Source organism: Gopherus flavomarginatus, chromosome 1 (assembly GCF_025201925.1).
Source record: "Gopherus flavomarginatus isolate rGopFla2 chromosome 1, rGopFla2.mat.asm, whole genome shotgun sequence".
NCBI lineage: Eukaryota > Metazoa > Chordata > Testudines > Testudinidae > Gopherus > Gopherus flavomarginatus.
Genome location: NC_066617.1, coordinates 328411092 through 328428738, shown reverse-complemented (window position 1 = coordinate 328428738; position 17647 = coordinate 328411092). Strand labels below are relative to the sequence as shown.

Genomic DNA, 17647 nt, shown 5'->3' with positions numbered 1-17647 from the left:
GACAAGCCAGAGAGATGGGCAGATGGGCAAATCTTTACAGCCACCTCTGGTACATGCAGGGGTGGGCAAACTTTTTGGCCCAAGGGCCACATCTAGGAATAGAAATTGTATGGCTTGCCATACATGCCCCCAAAATTGGGGTTGAGGTGTGGGAGGGGGTCAGGCTCTGGGTTGAGGCCAGATATGAGTTCAGGGTGTGGGAGGGAGCTCCAGGCTGGGGCAGGGGGAGTAGGGTGCAGGCTCTGGCTGGGGATGCAGGCTCTGGGGTGAGTCTGGGGATGAGGAGTTTGGGGTGTAGGAAGTGCTCTGGGCTGGGACCAAGGGGTTTGGAGGGTGGGAGGGGGATCAGGGCAGGGGGTTGGGGTGCAGGGAGAGGCTCGGGGCAGCACTTACCTCAATCTGCTCCCAGAAGCAGCAGCCATGTCCCACTCCGGCTCCTATGTGGAGCTACGGCCAGGCAGCTCTGTGAGCTGCTCCATCTGCAGGCACTGTCCTTGCAGCTCCCATTGGCTGCAGTTCCTAGCCAGTGGGAGCTCCGGGGATGGCGCTTGGGGCAGGGACAGCATGCAGAGCAGAGCGCCTGACTGTCGCTACACATAGGAGCCACAGCAGGGCCATGCTGCCGCTTCCGGAAGCAGCGTGGAGTGGCCCCCGACCCTGCTCCCCTGCTGGAGTGGGGCAAGCCCCAGACCTCACTCCCTAGTGGGAGCTCAAGGGCCAGCTTAAAACAGCTGGCAGGCTGGATCAGGCCTGCAGGCCATAGTTGGCCTACCCCTGCCTTAAAGTCTATGAGAAGCAGTGTGCTTTTTTTTTTTTTTTTTTTTTTTTTTGATGCAATGTCACAGGGTGTACCTGTCTTATCACCCCTCTTCTTGCCAAGCGTGGCACTGCAATTGCTTCTTGTTTCAGTACTTACTTCAGTAGTGTAGACATAGCATAAGTCAACTTACTCTATGCAACTCCAGCTATGTGAATACCTTAGGTCAAGTTACCACAGGGTCTCAAGTGTGGGGGGTCGACAGGAGAAACTCTCCCGTCAACTTACCTTACTCTTCTCATTGGGGTAGAGAACGGGTTGACTGGAGAGCGATCTGCTGTCAATTTGGCAGGTCTTCACCAGACCCACTAAATCGACTGCTGGATCAACTGTGCTGATGTGAGCTCTCAATGTAGTAGCAGCTTCAGTAAAGTGCTACATGGCGCAGCTGTGCTGCTGCAGCTTTTTAAGTGTAGAGCTGCCCTAACTCTTGTCTCCTTGTCACAGCTCCTTAGTTTTCAGAAACCCATCTTTGTGTGGATAACTTAAAAATCAAGGGTTTCAGAAGGTTCCAGAAAATCTAGTGACTTTTTTAAGGATGGACTCCAGTGGTGTCTAATTGATTTTTTTGTTTTTTAACTCTTGAGTTACATACTTCAAAATGCATTATAACCAATACAGTACACTAAACATAAAATGTGGGGGAACAGTATTATATGCATGACCAGAAGAAATGCCAGAAGAATGGCTAGTCTAGTTCTAGTGCCTATCTGCCACATTCTGATATCATTATTGAATTTACATAGCATATCATTCTACTGGCTTTGATGGGTTTATTGGTGAAGTAAATTTCTATTCAGCATGAGTAAAGGAATTGGGAAAAGGCACAGATTTATCATTAAGCATACTCAGGGCTGTCCTTACCCATACGCAAAGTACGCAGCTGCGTAGGGCACCAAATTTCCTGGTGCTCTGCACAGCTGTGTGCTGCTCCAGCCCCTGCTCTGCCTCTTCCCTCTGGCCTCTGCCCCACCGCCACTCCATCCCTTCCCCAAAGCATACACCCTGCTCCATCTCTTCCCACCCTGAGGACCGCAGCAGGGCTGGGCCTGCACTTAGCAGTGGTGGGAAGTGCAGCGGCCCGGCTATGCCGCTGGTGAGTGCTGGAAGGTGGTTCCCCCCTGCAGAGGCCTACCTCCTCTCCCCATCGGGGCCCTGCATAGGGCCCCAGAATAGCTGGGGACAACCCTGAGCATACTGCTGCATTTTTTTGGTTGAAACCATAGAGACTGTGGTCCAAATTTACCTATGCATTTACACATAGGGGTTGTCTTCACTAAAAAACTTAGGTTGTGTTAGAATACAACGGTGAGGAATTGTATGAATGAAAATGTTAAATGTGACTTCATGGTTAATATAGACAGTAACTGTCTCGTTTGACATCTTCCCAGCTGATGTGGGGTAGATGCTACTGAAACCATAGTTAACCATAACTAAGCTGACAATGTTAAATATATTGTGCTAGTTAAGATGACTCCTCAAAGTTGTGCTCTAAAACAATCTAATTTTGCAGTGAAGACAAGTCTTTAGAGCCCAATCCTGCACATAACATAATTCATGGGCAGTCCTATTGTCCCTAGCCTGCAGTGCTCCTCCAATTCCTTACAGACCCTTCCCCAAACCTTAAAGGGAGGCAAACTAGGAAAGGCCCCACCCACCAAATCCCACAGTATCCACAAACCTGAACCTGCAGACCTTCTTCCCTATATCTGAGGCCCCCATAGCCTCTGCCTTGCAGATCACAGCTCCCAGTAAAAATGGGGTGTGCAGGTGGGCATTACTGCCCAGCACACTCTCCACTAGCCTGGGTTCTGCCAGAGGAGTGCTCTGTGCCCCACATGTCACGGCACAGACAGTGAGCCTAGTGAGTCACAACAGGCTGCCAGGCCAGCAAGGACCTGCTGACTGTGACTCCTATGCTCCAATGCTTGATTTCACTCTCAAGACTTCAGCGCACTACCTACATGTCTGAGACACTTTGAGCTTGGCTCTTAGTCTACAGCCTTAAGCATGCAGCACCTCACTGTGACCCACCTTCCAAACTACAGCCTCTGGCATGCACACCTGACCCCTTCCCCCTGTAAACTACAGTCCTCACCCCCCAGCATGCAGGGACCCACCCTCCAAACTACAGTCACCAGTGTACAGCACCCCACTGCAACCCCTCCTTAGAATCATAGACAATTAGGGTTGGATGAAACCTCAGAAGGTCATCTAGTCTAATCCCCCTGCTCAAAGCAGGACCAACACCAACTAAATCATCCCAGCCAGGGCTTTGTCAAGCCGGGCCTTAAAAACCCCTAAGGATGAAGATTCTACCACCTCCCTAGGTAACCCATTCCAATGCTCCACGACCCTCCTAGTGAAATAATGTTTCCTAATATCGAACCTAGACTGCCCCCACTGCAACTTGAGACCATTGCTCCTTGTCCTGTCATCTGCCCCCACTGAGAACAGCCCAGCTCTATCCTCTTTGGAATCCCCTCCCCTCAGGTAATTGAAGGCTGCTATCAAATCCACCCTTACTCTTCTCTAGACTGAAAAATCGCAGTTCCCTCAGCCTCTCTTCGTAAGTCAAGTGCCCCAGCCCCCTAATCTTTTTGCTGCCCTTTGCTGGACTCTCCAATTTGTCCACATCCTTTTTTTTTTGGGGAGGGGGGGGAACTGGACACAATACTCCAGATGTGACCTCACCCTGCCAATTCCAAACTACAGCCCCATCATGCAGTCCTCCACTGCCACTGCTCTCCAAAATAAGGCCCCAGCACTACACATTGATCTGCCCTACTCCTCCCCACTCCAATTACGTCTCCTGGTATAACTCCACCCCCACCCCCAGCCCCTACAACTCCCAGGATGTGAGGCGAGGCATTTAACAAATTCTGTACTACAACTCCCAGCATGCAAACCCCCTCCTCCGCCCCCCCGGCGCAATGCATGCCGGGCCCGGAGCTGGACTGGGCGCTCTTAGCCGGCTAGATTCCACGTGGTGCGTTAGTCGCTGCTGCTGGGGAGGTATCGCTGTGAGAGCGGCTTGCGACGCTTTTTCAACAGTGCGGTGAAGCGGCGCTGCCGTATTCCGGGTGAAATACCGGCTGTTGTGCCGTTGCCTGGCTGAGGCGGGGAGGGAGCGGCAGGAGACGGGGCGAGAGAGGGGAGGGAGCAGCCCTCACGCCGCCGGCTTCCCCCTGGATGGTCCGTATCGCTGGTGCGGGGCCTCCTCCTCCCTGGTCCCGGCAGTGCGGCGGGCTGTGAGGCGGCCGGAGGCGGCGGGCGCTGAAGATGGACTATGACTTCAAGGTGAAGCTGACCGGGGAGCGGGAGCGGGTGGAGGACCTGTTCGAGTACGAGGGCTGCAAGGTGGGGAGAGGCACCTACGGGCACGTCTACAAAGCCAAGCGGAAAGACGGGTGAGTGAGGAGGGGGCTCCCCGTGGGTCAGCCCCGGCCCCCAGGTTCCTGCCATCCCCAGGCCGTGCCTGCCGCCCCCAGCCCGCCTCCTGCTGCCCTTCCTGCCCCGGCCCTGCTGCCTCATTAACTCCTGGCCTTTTGCCCTATGTCTGCGTCCTGCCCCGTCCTTGCTGCCGTATTACCCCCCCCCCCCCCAGATCGTCTGCGTCCTGCCCCGTTCCTGCTGCCGTGTTTCCTCCTCCCCTCCACCCTGGGTCTGCGTCCTGCGCCGGCCCTGCTGCCTCATTGACCCCCGCCACATCGTCTGCGTCCTGCCCCGTTCCTGCTGCCGTGTTATCTCCCGCCCTGTTTCTGCGCCCTGCCCCCGCCTTGCTGTCGTGTTACCCCTCCGCGTCTCCGTTCTGCCGCCTCATTGACCCCCGCCACATTCTTGTGCCTTGTCCCGTCCCTGCTGCCATATTATACCCCCGCTGCCACCTCCCCAGTGTCTGTGCCCTGCCTCGTTCCTGCTGCCTCATTGACCCCTGTCACCTCTCCTGTGTCTGTGCCTTTCCCTATCTCTGCTGCTATATTATTCCCTGCCACCTCTTGTGTGCGTGGAGCCTACCCCCGTCCTTCCTGCCTCATTGCCCCCCTTGTCATCCATGTGTCTGCACCCTGCCTCTATCACTGCTGCCTCATTGTCCCCTGTCGCCTCCCTGTCCCTGTACTGGCTACATCACCCCCCCCCATCACCTTCCCCTGGCTACGTCAGTGTCCTTCTTCATTGCCCTCCTCTCCGTCTGTGTCCTGTCCCAGTTCCATGTTGCCTTTCTGCCCCCAGTTCATTGGACTTCAGTCCGGCTCCCTGAGCTGTGCCCTTCCATATGCTGTCCTATCACATTTTGCTTCTCTGTACCCTTTCCTCCACTGCCTCCATCCCATGCTGTCTCACTGTCCCCGTCATATTGTCCCCCACACCGATATTCCCCCATGACTTCCATATCCCAGTAGCCCTCTGTTTGTGTGCTCTGTCCCCTCTTCTATGCCTTGCACCCTTAATATTGTTTCCCCTCGCTCTGTCCCTCTGTGGATGTCTCTCTTTCCTTTAGCCTTAACCATCTCCTTGTTCCTTACTCTGTTTGTCTCTATCTGTCATTGTTAAGAACAGTCACAGATGAAAATACAGTTTCTCCTAACCTTAATGCTGTTGTCTCATATTAGTATTAGCAGCTTTTGAGTGGAAAATTTTCTTTGGGTGAAAACAAATCCATATGAACTTTTAAGGTCTTTACTTCTGGGTAAGTGGCTGTACATTAGAAAAGCCTTAGTCTGCCACCATCTCTTTTGTGGGATTGGATTTAATTTTCATGGTGGGTTTGTGTCTGATTTATTATTGCTAGTCACCATTTTGAGTGTTTTTGCTGGTTGCTCCTATGATTGAAATCTTAGTCTTTGAAGGGTTTTAAAACATTTTTGAAGATGATCTATTTTTGTGGCCAATTCATAGTACAGTTTTTGGGAGATGAAGGTACAGGAAAATGGAGTGATCTGTAAAAAATTGTTGAAACAATACATATGGAAAATTGTCGTTTGGATTTATTAATCCATAGCAAAACATCACTTTTTCAATAGCACAGCAGTAGGAAGTGGGGAGCAGGAGATATGGGAACTGCAGAGCTCAGTATTCTCACTGTTCCCCTAAATTTTAGCAGTGTTTGGGTTGTTCCCTTTATCTCAATTCTCATCTCTGATTTTTCTCTTTCCCTTCTGTCACCGCCTTGGGATAACTTTATTAGTCTGTCACTGGTAATTTTCCCATGAATGTCATGATGGTGCATTTTAACCATTTAAAGTGGCAATGTTTTTATATTCAATAAACTAACTGATAAAAAACTTGCTTGCTAGTTATGGGTGAAAATTTATTAGGCTTGGTTTTATGTACTTGTATCCTCATCTAAATGCTAATGTCATTTAGGGTGACCAGAGAGCAAGTGTGAAAAATCGGGATGAGGGTGGGGGGTAATTGGCACCTATATAAGAAAAAGCCCCAAATATCAGGACTGTCCCTATAAAATTGGGGCATCTGGTCACCCTAACGTCATTATTACATAGAGAACTTTATGTAAAGGAAACTGCTTACTTTCTTTAATATTTAATTTTAAAGAGAATTTTAAGCATGCTTAAAACGACCTTGGCATAATCTTTACAGTATCTGTTTTTTCTGGTGTGGACCACCTAATATGTTGTTTATTTTTTAGATTTAAAATCTGATCCTGCAACTCTATATTACTCGCAAAAACAGTCCTTTCTTGTGGCATTTGTCTTACTGGACTTTGGAAATAGAGTCTGATCCTCCTGACCCTTATGTCCCTAATCCTCTAAATGTGCACTTGCTTAATGTTACTAAGATGAGTAACTGTTGACTTCAGTAAAGTTAAGCATTACAGCCTAGGAATATGTGGTGAAAATTTTACTAGAAGATGATTTGGAAACATTCAAATCCAGAAACAATGCAAAATCTTGACAGCTGTAGTGGAAATATAGGTGAAAGTTATTTAACAAAGTTTTAATCAAGTGCTGTTCCACTGTTTTGGATATGTATTGTTTAGCAAACATTTCTCAAGTTGGTGATGTGTTCTTTTCATTCCTATTTTCAAAAGGAATGCCAGTCTGTAGCCTCAAGAACAGAGCCTCGGGTGTTGAAGGGTAATTGCAACTAGCTTCTATGTTTACTTCGGAATTTTTTTTGTAGTCTTGAAGGATATTGGACCTCTGCAGTGATAGGAAATTTAAAATTTGATACTACTTGTGATACATGTTTTAAAAGTAGTATTTTCAGCAGAATCGTCAGTCTTTGTGATGACATTTAAGAGATTACTGTCTGGAGTTACTGCTGGCTGTAATACATTTGTCCTGAAATACAGAATCATAGAATCATAGACTATTAGGGTTGGAAGGGACCTCAGGAGGTCATCTAGTCCAACCCCCTGCTCCAAGCAGGACCAATCCCCAGATTTTTACCCCAGTTCCCTTAATGGCCCCCTCAGGGATTGAACTCGCAACCCTGGGTTTAGTAGGCCAATGCTCAAACCCCTGAGCTATCCCTCCCCCTGGAATAAATGTGCATTTAGAAAAAAAAGTCTAACTAATTTTGTTCAAACATGATCTTTAAAAGAGGATTTTCTTTGAAATTCCCAGTCCTCAGAAGAAAAATATAAAGGTATTTGACATATTGCTTTATACGTTTTTCTACCTTGTTCTATTGCGGCTTTTTTTCCTTTCTTTCCTCCATTCTCCCCCCCCCCTCCAAAAAGAAAAAAAGAGCCTTTGAAGTGGCTCATTGATTTGGTTTAATTGCCTATCACATGGTACAATTATAAATATTCAAACCAATGTGTAATCAGTGTTCTTCTTTGCTGGGATTCGGGAGCGGCAAGGATTAATTTAAATATGAAATATGACTTTTGTTGTATTAACTTAATAAAAGGAACATTGTTTTACTGGCATAAATGTGCAATTGTAAGAATCTCAGTATTTTTAACTCTGGGCATTTTCTGAAACTAAGAAAACTAAATATTTGGGAACAGATTTCTTTTTTTTAGATGTCTTAAGTTCTCTGCATATGGATGCCCAGTATTTTCACGAGTAAGTACTTTATAAAAACAGCATGAACACATTAAACAGAACTAATTTTAATAAGCCAACATATGATACTATACATTTGAAGGCTCTGGCTGAATTTTTTTACATCAGTCTGGTAGTAGCAATAATGATCTGTTATATTTAGGACACCTTTCTTCTAAAATGCTATGACAGTTGCTTCACCAGTCATTCTCACTGACCGCTTTCACAGTCACCTCTGAGATGAAATATAGCGGTTTAAACAGCAATATATCACAACCATAGGAAAGGAATTATAAAATAAAAATCTAGTTGGATCTAGGATCTGGGTCAAGGGAATATTTTTTTGGTAGGCAGAATGTAATAACCTTGGTGTCCTAAACAAATGCTGAACTTCTCTACTCTCTTAAAAGTGTCATGGGCTTTCTAGTAGTGACTTGATGAGGTCATGTTAGGTTTTATGCCACATCCCAGAGACAGCTACTCTAGCTGTGCTGTGCCCTCTAGTATAATGTGTGAGGGCTTTTATTCAGGACTGAGTCAGTCAAGAGATTATCATTTACCGAATCACCAGCATCTAATTCCATGGAGGTTTGTTACATAAGTACTGACACAACCTGAACCTGCTTAGTTCGAGATCATCTGAATAACAGTTTATGGTGGTACAGCCAGAATTCCAAATATGCTGTGGAATGCATTGTCTGCGGCAAAATTGTACTCAGAACTTAAATTTTTCATATTAAAAAATGTTTGCCGCCTTCATGGCTGCATGGAATCTTCTGAATATAAACCAAAACAGGGTTGTCTTCCTGAATTTTTGAAGCTACAAACAGTTGCAAGGCAAGTGTGAGCTGTCCCAATTATGTTTTTGTTAACTCTGAAATCCAGTGATAGCAATTCAAATGTAAATGTTAATTGTTTCTCTGTTAAGACATTAGCAGAAGTATCAAAATAACATGTTATTTGTAACTGTTTAATGTACAAATATTGGGATGGGAGGCAGGGGGGCATTTGATTGCTAAATTGGGGATCAAACTTCAATATACCAAAATTTTAAACTTCATAAATTTAGGTATAATCTGGTATGAAAGTACATAGGAAGCGATGCAGGCTCCTCCTTTCCCAAAAGTGTTCTTAGTTCCTAATAAACCTAAATCCCTCCTCCAAACACCATCATCTCATCCACACATGGAGAGAGGCAGAACTGCAGCATATGTGGCCCTGTGCGTGTAACTGAAAATATTTCAGAGAATGCTACCATGGGGGTCCTGGACTTTAAGCCCTTTCCTAACTGCCTGAATTTCGTGTCTGGAACTCTCTTCTGTCTTTCCCCATGTCACTGTTACCTATGTTTACCATGACCACCAATCCTCCCCAGTGTTGCACGTCTGTCTAGATGTTTCAAGAGGTCCACAATCTTTGCACCTGGTAGGCAATTCACCATACAGTTCTCCTGGTTATCACAAACCCAACTATCTATATTTCTAATAATCAAATCCCTCGTTATTACTGCCTGTCTCTTCCTAATAACTGGGGTTCCCTGCCTCGGAGAGGTATTTTCAGTGTGAGAGTTTACCGTGACATCATCTGGAAGGAGGGTTCCAACTATGGAATTGTTGTTGCCAGCTTGATGTTCTCTTTCCTTAAGGCTTTCATCCTCCTTAACTCCTGCAATTCAGCCACTCTGGTCTCAAGAGCCCATACTCAGACTCTGAGGGTCATGAGCTACTTGCCCCAAATGAACTCATGTCCACAAGGCAGAAAATCATACATTCTGCATTTAGAGCAATAAACTGGTTAGCCCTCATTCTGCTACTGGAATTCTGCCTGTTTGAATTAAACTCTGTTTTTCCCCTCCTTTTCCTCAATTTTTTTTTAGGCGCTTATAGTATATGTATCTCTCTCTGGACCCTGAAAATTTCTGAAAGCCTATTCTGTGTGGCAAGGCACAATTATGTTTATGTAGCACTTAGTGAAAATGTTTCTAAATAGTCAATTTACAAAGAGAAAATTTGTTTATGATTAGAGTAAGAATAGAAAACTATGAATTATAGCCATTAGCCTACATGTAGTAATTACCTATTTAAGTGTAACAGCAATGAAATCCATTGAAGGCAGTCTTGAAATAAAGCAAAATCTGGTGTTTTTATTAACTGCTTTCTTTATTCCTCTCTTTTTGAGGAAGAGAGGGATATGTGGTGAGTGGAGTTAAGCAACCTAATATTTTCTTAACCGTTGTTCTAAGTTAGGACTTGCCGTGCTACTCTTCCCCGCCTCCCCGCCTATGGAGGCAGTATAGCAAAATGTTTGTTGTTGTTTTGTAATAAAGTTTCAGCAGCTGTAACTTCCAGCGTGTATTAGGTGTCATTTATCTTAGGGGTGTTAACTTAATTAAAGTTGAAAAGAGAGTATCTCATCTGGGTACATCAAACTTTGAAAATATTACCAATTGTTTCCTGTCACCCAATCAAATCCAATATAGAACTTCTTCGTGAAGGTCTGTAGGAATTGCATAAGGAATGAGATTGTGAATAATATGAAGCAATTCTTATTCTTTGTATAAACAAGTGGTTTGGCCTCATTTGTAATACTGTGTGCAGTAGTAGCCATCCCATCTCAAAAAGGATATTGGGGAACTAGAGAGAGTGCAGAGAAGAGCAGGAATGTTGAAAGGCATGGAAAAAAAACTCTTGTATAAAAGAGTGAAAAGATTGAGATTGTTTACCTTAGAAAAGTGATGAATGAGGGGACATAATAAAAATGAATGGTGTAGAGAAGGTTACTTGCCCTCACTGACACAAATTTGCTCCTTATTTCCAGTCTGAATTTGTTTAACTTATCTTTCAGCTGTACCAGGATAGTGAAGATTTATTTTGAAGTATAATTGTTAATGACAATGAATAAGTATTTTTACACAAACTGCTAGAAAAGAGGTTGAATTTTCAGTTATATGCTTCACATACAGCATCTGTAATTGCTGAACTGGAGCAGTTGAGACTCTGCAAATTACAAATTGCAAGCAATGCATGGAAGTTACAAAGTCAGCAGGCAAACCTGCAGCATTTATAACTCCTGTGGACCAGAGTATAGAATTTACAAATTCCACTTGCTTTGCCTGCTGTATACGTGAAATGTACATGGCTTCTAATTAAAATTAGAATATTCGTCATGGGTTTTTCTGTAATTTGTTACCTTAATAGCTAAACACTTCCCAGTTAAACTAGCTTTGCATAGTGAGGATCCTAGTATATTTCATGGAGCCCTCTGCTCTCTAGTAAGAGGCTGAGCTCATGATCTACTTCTTCCTCACATCCTCTCACTCCATTTATTCTGTTTACAGAGTTTTTTCAAGGAGGGTCCAAAGGCACTCACTCTGGATTAGTCTGATCCTCTCTAGAAACTTGCTTACAGCCTAGCTTCCTTACCAAGAATTTGTATCTTTGTCCCTCATGTGGTTCATTTTGGCCTTTTTGGTTTGTTGTCCCAGAGGAGTACAGCAGTACATTTGAATATTACTTCTGGACTAGGGATTTTTTTTTAAAACTCGAGTTTATTAAAACTGGGTGTCAAAGAAACATGGCTTTTTCAGTCCCTGTTGCTGTTGAGTCCTTTTGGAACACCCCAAACTCTGCTGCTGCAGTCACACCCCACTCTCTGGGGCTGTTTCCTTTGACCTCCTCAGATGACCTTCAGCCCTTGAGACGGGGGGACACAAACATAGTCCTGTCATTCCATTATGAATGCCTCATATATTGGTGAAGAGACTGTTGATGCAGCTTGTTCCTGGTTTGAAGTTCACGATCAAGGCCTTCATCTGGTAATCGAAGCCAGCATAGAGTGAGGAGTACGGGGATGACGTGCTCAACAAGAGCCTCAAGTACCGATTTTTACTTTATGTTCCAGATGCATTAAGTTGAGTAATCCAGTCTGGAAGTGACAGATGCATTGACCACAGTGACCAGATTCTCCTGTGGGAAATAATGGACAAGTTTGCTAGGAAGACATTAACAATCCCCTTGTTGCTGCCTGGTGTTCTAGGTCAAGTGATAGATGAACATTCTATTTCATTAGCAGGGGTTTGGTGTATTCTTGTTCTTTATACTTCAAAATCTACTAAAGGTTGCTCTCTAAACTTTTATTTAATAATTTTAAAGTTTTGTTGATCTGATGATGGGAATATTGTAACAGATGCAGTTCTTGAACATTGGCTTTTGTTTCATATGATTTTTTTTTTTAAATCACCATCCTGATTGTGTATAGAACAACTTTTTGGGGCACTGTGATGTGGAGATGTATTTGTCAAGGCCAAAGTACACAACTGTAACCATGGTTAAGCAGTTTAGTGCTTCTACAGCTTAGTAGCAGAGAAGGCAGCGACCATCAAACTCCAGCATGTGTTGTGACAGCAGCTGGCATCTTGGATGCCTCACATATGGGGCAGGGCACAGCACAGAGACCGCTCTATTGGCAAGAAAAATATCTCCTTATGACCACAGACACTTGCAGGATCTCCACTCTTATACTGCTTAAACTTCTCTGCAGCTTTTGGCACAGTAGACCACAAGATGCTGCTAACCCACCTGTACGATTTAGCAGGAGTAGATGGCCCAGTCCTACAGTGGATGCAATTGGCTCTTTCCAGAAGAACTCAAAGTAGTGATGGGTAGTAGCTCCTCTCTGAAGGCTCTCATCTGTGGGATCCTGTAGGGATCCATACTATCCCTATTTCTCTTCAATAGCTATATAAGACCACTGAGAAAGATAGTGAGACTCCATAAGCTCTGCTGCAAACAGTATGCTGGTGATTCTTGACTGATGCAACCACAGCCACTATTAAAATGTCAGAATGCTTATAAGAAATCAAGCTGAATTTGGGCAAGACTGAAGTGATGCTGATTTGGAAAGAGGAAATGCTTTGACGAATTAGCTGAGATGTCTCCAACTCCCGATTGTCAAAGTGATGTGAAGCCTTGAGGTCCTTTCTGACACTCCTCTCTAAGTGTAATTGTAATTGACCAGGTAGCATCAATATCTGTTTAAAAATGCCTTTTTTCCATCACCAGGTTGCTAGGAAACCTTGCTCCTTCCTCTCATTGAGGAGTGAGCCTCAGTGATCCATGTGTTCATCATCTATGGAAATTAACTATATCTGAGGGTGAATGTAAGGACGAAGCACAGGCTTCAGCTGATACAGGATGCAAATGCCTACCTTCTCCATGGTTTATGCTGCTGAGAGGATGTGGGGCCTATGCTCATGTTCCTCCACTGGCTCCCAGTCAACTTTTGTTACTAGTTTAAGGCTTTGATTCTAGTTGTCAGAGCAATTAATGGATCAAGCCCCAGCTACATCAAAGATAGAATTTTGATTTATGAACCTCTGCAACAGCTGTGCTCCTCTAGGATGATGCAAATTTTAAAGCCCAGGACAAAACTCCCGAGAGCTGGGGATAAAACTTTCTCAGGTGAGGGAACTGTGGCTTTGGAAGAAACTTCCAGAGGAGTTCAGGTGAATCCAATGTCTGACAATCTTCAGGAAATGCTGCAAAATCTCTTTGAAAAAGCCTTTCTAGAATAAGAATGACACTCCCTTCTACCCAATAAATCCCTACACACACACACACACACACACACACACACACACACACACACACACACACACCAGCTACAAAATTAAAAATAAGCCCTGCCCCAAATAGATACTTTTCCTTTGTAAGGGTAAAGTGACAGAGACTCCAGGAAATCTACTGGGAACTTGGCTGTTGCTATTGATTTTATGTGGAAGTTGCTCAGCCACTGCAATGGATGGCAGTATAAAATGCAAAGATAGATAATTGTAGAGGTAGATAAGATCTTCTGGAAAGACGAGATGTATCAAAAAATGAGGTAGAAGAATAGCTATAACTCTAGCAGGCTCAGGGCTTGCCATCCATAATCCTTCTATTTGGTATAATCAAAAGTGCAGTACGTATTTATGGTATTTTGGAAAACAAAGTTAGCTTCCAAATTCTTGGCTCCAGAATCAGAGCACTAAATTAGACTGTGATGAGCTCTGGAAAGCAGGATCATGAGTATCAAGTTTCTTGTCTACTGCAAATATTGGAGAGTTAATAACTCGTTTGAAAACCATTTAAGCTAAATATGAATTAGGCTAATGTGCCAGCACTCGAGTGACATTACATTAGCAATAAAAAGTGTAACTTTTAAGTTCTGTGCATACAAGAAGATGAGACCTCACTTGTACAAACCCCAGGCAAAGAAACTTCCGGACCACATTAAGTCATATAATCTTGCACTCTAGCAATGTCTGACTAGTACCAGTTTTTTGCACTTTTCTGTAAGTGTTGTATGTGAGCCATGTGCGCAGTAGGAAAACGAACCAGTGCTGGCAATATTTTTTTTTAGCAGCAGTTTCCTCCTTTTGAAAAACAAACAAGTAAATGCTAATGTTAGTTGGACAAAATGGTCTTTAAATAGGTAAAAATTTACTTTGATATTCTCAATAGCTGTCAGATACTTTATAAGGCTTCAGCTGCTGCTGCTAGTTTAATCTGCTGATTTTTGTTATAAAGGTCAGATTATTTTGATAGGCAAAGCTTATGGATGCTCATGATCATGCTCAGCCTTTCAAGGTTCAACACCGTGTCTGAGTGTATAGTGACATGCAGGTCAGGTTGTCAAGTCACAAGTGGTGGGCCACCTGGATACATTTCTATTTTCAGCAAAGGTTGACTCAAAAGATATAGGTGTATTAGATGGTAGGTTAGGAATGCTAGCAAAAGAAAATGGAGAAGTGGAGCTCATGCCTTACTATGCTGTCTTATCTGGAAGACTGAGTTAGATACAGAGATGGGTGTATCTACTCTCCGCTAGTATACTGGCAGGATTGTGGCAGTTGGCTAGGACGGTTGGAGTATCTGAAAAGGTTACTTTGTATGAAATGCAAACTTGGCCATCTTCAATTTGACATACCTGGTGGTGTCCTTGGGGTGGGTATTTTTCACTTTTGTTGTCAGCTGCTTCCTTGGGCATGGCTAGATCAAATTTTTTCTTTTCTTTCTTTTCTTTCTAGCGCTCAGTATAAGGTGGGCAGAATTTGAGACTTGGCGTTGGGAGCTAGCAAGGAGCCCATTCAGATACTGCTAGGCTTCTGGAACCTTGGTTCTTGCCTTTTAATTTTTTTCTCTTACTTCTGGGGGCATTCTGTACCAAAAAATTAAATTCTGCTAGTTTTATTTTGTCAAAATAACACTACATAAATCACGCCAGTTTAAATTTATTTTGGTAATTTATTTCAAAATACTTGTCAGCAAGTATGTCTGTAACAATACAGACACACCCGCAAGTTTCCCCAGGAGTAGAGAGTTAAAGAAACCCCTATGACAACCCAGTTCCAGTTTCTCTGTCCCCTTTGGGTGTATTGGTTTGAGGGGGCAGACACCCACAGCCCCTCCCCCCCATAGTGCACCTGCAGTGCCCCCCGAGCCAATAGACCTGAACCATCACTCTCCTCAGAGCCCAGTTGCAAAGCCCCCCACTTGCCCAATCACCTGCCCCTTCCACCACCCAGGGATCCAGAGGGAGAAAGAGCCTGATGTTTGGTCCCAGATTTGCACAGTTTCTTGTGGGTGCTACCCTCTCCTTCCCTCAGGGCATGCTGGGAACTGCAGCTGCTAGGAACCCTCTAGCTCCCTCTCCCTCCCCGCAGCAGTGTCTTCTTCTGTGTGCCAGCTGGGGTCTGCTGAGTCCAGTGGCCCCTAGTGGTTGCTAGCAGCACTTCAGCCCATTTCTATGAGGGAAAGGAAATTCTGCATGGACAACATTCATTTCTGCAAAAATTTTTATGGCACAGAATTCCCCCAAGAGTATTCTTTCTACTTCGTGCAAAGCAGTTACCCTGGATGTATGGTGCTATGTAGTGCGGCGTTGAGGAATTTACTCTCCTCCAACTGAAGGGCAGGTGTGAATCCTCTCAGAATTTGACCTAGTTCTGTACTGGAGACCACAATCTATGGTGTCATGGGTATGCTGTGGGCAGGCATTATATGCTATTTTGGGTCTTTTATTGAGCAGTATGCTTTGCAAGAGGTTATACTGGGCTACTGGACTCCTAATAGCAGGTTTTAGTTAAGCTTTGGGAAGTGTGGTCTCAGTCAGGGTTGTTTAAGAGGTTAGCAAAGTAGGCTTTAGATTGGGATTTTGAAGTTAGGGATTTGTTGTGGAGGGGTGGGAGATGGGTAGAGGATGGAGATTTGTCACTGAGTCTGAGTGTCAAAAACAAAAATCACAATTAAGATAATGGCAAAGTGAGTCCTAGTATTACAAGAGTATGGGGAGGGTGGGATTTGCCCAGTCAATTTATCTATTTGCTTAGCACAGAGGTCTGCTGATGTGAGGCCACTCTTTCTTCATGGGGAAGAGTTACTTCTGAAAAAGAAACTTCAGTTCATGGTGGTGATGAAGAGGATGTATTGAGGTTCCTATAGTGAATTGGGGTCTCGTTTATTCAGGACTGGAATGGCTACATCAACAGCAGAACTTGGAAAAGGAGCTGTGATAAATGAAGGGAGGGAAGGTAGCTACTTTTTATGGCTGCCCAGCCAGCCAGTAGCTATAAAATCCTTCTTAGTAGCTGTTCTCTAATTGCTCTGTCTGTAAAGAGTTAAAAAGTCTCACTGCTATGCACAGGAAAAAGGAAGTGAGTGGGCACCTGGCCAAAAGTGCCAATGGGAAGGCTTGGACTTTTAAAAATTGAAAGAAGACTCCTCTTTTGTCTGCCTGTGGTGGTTCTACCAGAGAGAGGGGATAGGGCAGAGTAGAGAGGGGATAGGGCAGAGTTATGCTGTTAGAAGCTTGGGGCCAGATATGAAAAATCGTCAGTATCATACCTGGAAACTATTCATTTAAACCCCATTTGTGTAAGTAGATCAGGAAATGCCTAGGAAGATGCGATTAGGTTTATCTTTTTATTTCTTTATGGCTTGTGGACTCCTCTGTGCTAACCTTAAGTGCTTTTGTTTCGCTTGTAACCTTTAAGCTGGACCTCAAGAAAGCTATTCTTGATGCTTAATCCTTGTAGTGTGTGTTTTTTTTTTTCTTAATCTAGCAAAAGCTTAAGTTCCCTGGTGTATTTTCTTTTTTTATTAATAAAATTTACCCTTTTTTAAAAATAATTTTTTTTTTGGTCTTAAGAGGTTTGTGCACATGGTATTTAATTAGCTGGTGGCAACAGCTGACTCTCGTTTTTTTTTTTTCTTCTTTTCCCCATCTTCCCCTCAGCTCTTCCCTGGAAGGAGGGTGAAAGGTCTTGAGGGTACCCCACAGGAAGGAATTCCAAAGTGCGCCTTCCTGGGTTCTCAAAGGAGTTCTGCATTTGGGTAGTGGCAGCATCTACCAATCCAAGGTCAGAAAGAAGCTGTAAGCTTGAGAGTTTAATACAAGCCTGGAGTGGCAGGTATTAATTTTTAGAGTCCTTGTGGGCCCCCACCTTCGGCACTCAAAGTGCCAGAGTGGGGAATCAACCTTGACAGGAGCTAATTGGATTCTATCAGTCGTGGCATCTGAATGCATACAAGAGTATGGAGACCACTGTTTGGGATGATTCAGTGGTATAAGTGTGCTAAACTTTTCCTGTTTGTGCCTCCATTGAGGTTCAAGAGGATGGGATACAGGCGTTGGCATCTGGATGTATGGGCATAGTATTGTGTATTTGGCTCAGTCAGTTAGCCATTTACCCTAGGATGTTCACAGCTAGGCCTTAGTGGTGAGGCAGCTCTAAATTGGCATGGATGGAGGGACAGGCTTGGGGGGCGGGGATTAG

At 44.4% G+C, this 17647-nt stretch overlaps 1 protein-coding gene across 3 annotated transcripts in view; it reads left to right on the top strand.

The window, feature by feature from the left end:
- The first annotated feature begins 3833 nt into the window (after positions 1-3833).
- The window catches only part of CDK8 (cyclin dependent kinase 8), a 174290-nt gene continuing 160476 nt past the window's right edge, over positions 3834-17647 (top strand). For all 3 annotated transcript variants that reach the window (XR_007772205.1, XM_050937266.1, XM_050937265.1), the window contains exon 1: positions 3834-4227. Coding sequence is in view for 2 of the 3 variants with exons in the window: in XM_050937266.1 (XP_050793223.1) it covers positions 4100-4227 (128 nt within the window). In the remaining variant the exon portion in view is untranslated. The remainder of the gene's footprint in view (positions 4228-17647) is intronic.